This window comes from Crocodylus porosus, unplaced genomic scaffold (assembly GCF_001723895.1).
Source record: "Crocodylus porosus isolate Cpor-Errol unplaced genomic scaffold, CroPor_comp1, whole genome shotgun sequence".
NCBI lineage: Eukaryota > Metazoa > Chordata > Crocodylia > Crocodylidae > Crocodylus > Crocodylus porosus.
Genome location: NW_017728929.1, coordinates 9,935,196 through 9,938,513, shown reverse-complemented (window position 1 = coordinate 9,938,513; position 3,318 = coordinate 9,935,196). Strand labels below are relative to the sequence as shown.

The following is a 3,318-nucleotide window of genomic DNA, read 5'->3' as shown; positions in this document are numbered from 1 at the left end:
ACTCGATGATCTGCTCAGGTCCCTTCCAACCCTAAAAACTATGAAACTATGAAAGCTGTGTAGGTCTGAGTCCCTGCCACAGCTGCTGTAGGGGTTACTTGTCCTGAGGATAAAGGTATTCCTGAAGGGCCCTGGGCAATCTGGGACTAAATCTGGGGCAGAGACAAAAAGAGAAGCTTTGGGGCATGAATACAAGCCACTTGACCTTGACTCTTCCCATCTCCCTACTAGGTATGGCTGCCTGCTGCTGGTGGACTCAGTAGCATCACTGGGTGGCGCTCCTGTCTTCATGGACCAGCAGGGTAGGGAACAACAAGTTCAGTCTGCTTATCTGGGATAATGACCCATCCCTGCCATCACTGTGCTTGAAATGCATGGGGAGGACAAGGTCCCTGCTGTGAGGGAGGCTGTGGATTACACTCTGGGGTGGAGGAGGAGGGAAAGATGGGCTGGGGGCTCACCACTGCCATAACACTCCAGCACCAGTTTCTAGGACGACAGCAGTGCAGAGGAATTGCTTCTGGCATAAGGGTGAGCTCTTCCACAGCAAGGGCTCCTCTAGATAACAACCCTAAGTGTAAGAGACTTAGTTCCTCTCCAAACTGGTTTAAATATAGTTACGGCCATAAATCTGCATAATTGGTGTTTCACAAGCAGCCTTGCAAGACCCTGCAACCTTCTGCAGATGTGCCCAGGCTTCATTTATCATTCATGAGTAGGTTAAAGGACTGCCTTATGGTGCTGCTTCTATTTGCTTTCAAATGTGGGCACTTTTAAAGCACTTTATTGGGACATGTACTGAGCCAGTCCACCAGGTGACTAAGGGGAACTGGCACTGTTTCCTCAGGCTGTTGGATAACGGGTTGAGTACAGAGGAGTGGACAGTAGCTAGGTTGGTGTGTCTGGCTGGTAATGGACAGCCCTGCTGAGATCCTGCTGTTTCTGACATGCACATGGAGACTGAGAGATGTTGGTGTTTCTTGCTCTCAACTGAAGAGTGACTGAAGTGCTTGAAGGGTTGGGATTGAGTGGCTGGCTTATTTGTAACAAAATGTGCAGCATTTTCTAGCATGGATGCAAACGTAAGGGGAAACTAGCTGCTGGTTACCTCCAGAGGGGCAGCCCCTAGCCTTTGCTTTGTAATCAGCTCTGTGTTGCAAGATTTCTAACAAGCTGCTTTCCCTTTTAATATAGAGATTGACATTTTATACTCAGGATCTCAGAAAGTGCTAAATGTTCCCCCTGGCACTGCTCCAATCTCCTTCAGTGAAACAGCCAGGTAAGAATAGCCTCACCCTCTCTCCATCATTAGGTTATAACATGTGAGGACAGTAGTAAGACACACTCTTGGACGGAGCATCAGTTCCTAGCAAGGACCATGTGCATGGTCTAGACAAATTAACGGGGAATTGATACAATCTGCAAGAGGATTTAAGCAGTGAACATCTGTGTCACACCAGAACTGGGCCTGGTGTGATACAAAGGGCGAAGAGAAAGTTGCCAGCAAATGCCACAGTTTCAGATTAAAGTGCAGGAACACTGAGGTTTTGTTTTTACTGCCACAAAGGTGGAGATGATTCAAGCATAATGGCGATCTTGCTGTGGATTGTTGGACAGAGATGAATGGAGTTGGTGTTCAGCAGTAGGTCAGCCTCAGCTTTATTCCCTGTGTTCCATGTTGTTTACTTCATCTCACATTAGCCCGCCGTGCCTCTTCTAGGGTTTTGAGCGGGACAACTCTAGTTATCCCATAGTAAAACAAACCATTTTTTCAGCATATACCAGTAGTTCCCAGTCTTTTTTGCCTTCTTCTGGACTTGCAACCCAACTTTGGATCTGACCCCATCCATGGTAATTGAATGTTGGTGGCATATAGCCTCAAATGGGATCACAACACCTAGTTTGGGAATTACTAGCCTAAATGTATTCTAAAACTGCGGCCACTGGCACATCAGAATCCCATCTGGTCAGTGCTTCTTTGAGTCACTGGATTCCTGAGGACTTCACTGTGCAGCCAAAGCCACTGGTTACTGGTTCAGTTCTGCCCAGTCCAGTGGTTGCCATGTGTGCTCAGACACTTAGCATTCAACACAATCATCTTCTACCTCAGCTCTAATTTATTAAGTCTACTTTTTGAGGCAACTGTAGAACCTCTGACTTTAAGCAATATTCACTTGAATGAAGTTATCTGCTTAAATGTTGGCAAGATCAGAGCCTTATTTTCAGTATTTTGAGTTTTGGTTTAGAGCAGTTTTGAAAAATTCCAAAGAGATGCCCCATTTGTAGGGGTTTTAAACCATCAGCACTTTAGCTAAGCATAGAAAGGAGTAGCAGATCAATCTCTCTTGTCCTCCATCCTCCACCAGGCGGAGCAAACTTATATTGCTGGTAGAATCTGCTGTGCCTGAGCAGGGAAATGAACCCCAAGGCTCTGGCTGATGGGCAGGGATCCTAGAACAGCCACTCAGATTTCTTATGTATTCTTTGACAGGAAGAAGAGTTTAAACAGAAAGACAAAGCCTCCCTCTTTCTACCTGGACCTGGGCTGGCTGGCTAACTACTGGGGCTGCGATGGCAAACCAAGAATGTGAGGGGCAAGCCCTGGGATTTCAGCTCAGGCTCCATCCTGGTCCTGCATGCAGCTCCTTTACAATGGATTAATACCAAGTGAACTCAGTCTTGACTCTTACACAAGCTTTCATCCAGATTATGAACCATCTCCACCTCAGTCCAAATCAAAATGCCACTCAGCCCCAGTCCTAACTTCCCTTTGCCCCAAGCCCCAACCCTCACAAAGGAAACCTACCCTGATCTCCAACCCTTTCATCCACCCTTATTGAAGGCAAACCTAAACCTCATTCTGCCCTTCAGACACATTCATGCCCTGACTCCAGCTCAGTTCATTAGATTTTCTAGAGAAAAAAAAGCTGAAGGCAAGTGGACTAGAGCAATGGGGGGCCAGCATTTGTGACAGGTGTGCTACAGATTGTCTCCTTGCTAAAAAGGAGGCGTATACCCATTGGATGGAAGGGGTCATCACCAGGGATGACTATTCTGCAGTCACTCGGGGTTGTAGGGGAGCAGTTAGGAAGGCCAAGGCAAAGATGGAATTAGGACAGCTTCTCAGATTAAAGACAATAAGAAGTCCTTTTTTAAATACATAGGGGGCAAAAAGAAGGTCCCGGGTAACATGGGGCCCTTGCAGGACACGTTGGGGAATTTGGTCGTCACACCAGATGACAAAGCTAACATGTTTAACGATTTCTTTGCCTCTGTCTTCCTAAGTAGGGACCAGAACAGCCACCTCCCTGCTGGGCC

The 3,318-nt window shown here is 47.0% G+C and overlaps 1 protein-coding gene across 2 annotated transcripts in view; it reads left to right on the top strand.

The window, feature by feature from the left end:
* AGXT (alanine-glyoxylate aminotransferase) overlaps positions 1-3,318 on the top strand; it is a 19,467-nt gene that overhangs the window by 8,543 nt on the left and 7,606 nt on the right. The window contains exons 5-7 of one of the 2 annotated variants that reach the window (XM_019543041.1): positions 232-302; positions 1,195-1,279; positions 2,492-2,587. In XM_019543041.1, coding sequence (XP_019398586.1) covers positions 232-302; positions 1,195-1,279; positions 2,492-2,587 — 252 coding nt within the window. The remainder of the gene's footprint in view (positions 1-231; positions 303-1,194; positions 1,280-2,491; positions 2,588-3,318) is intronic. The other variant, XM_019543042.1, reaches the window with a different exon arrangement.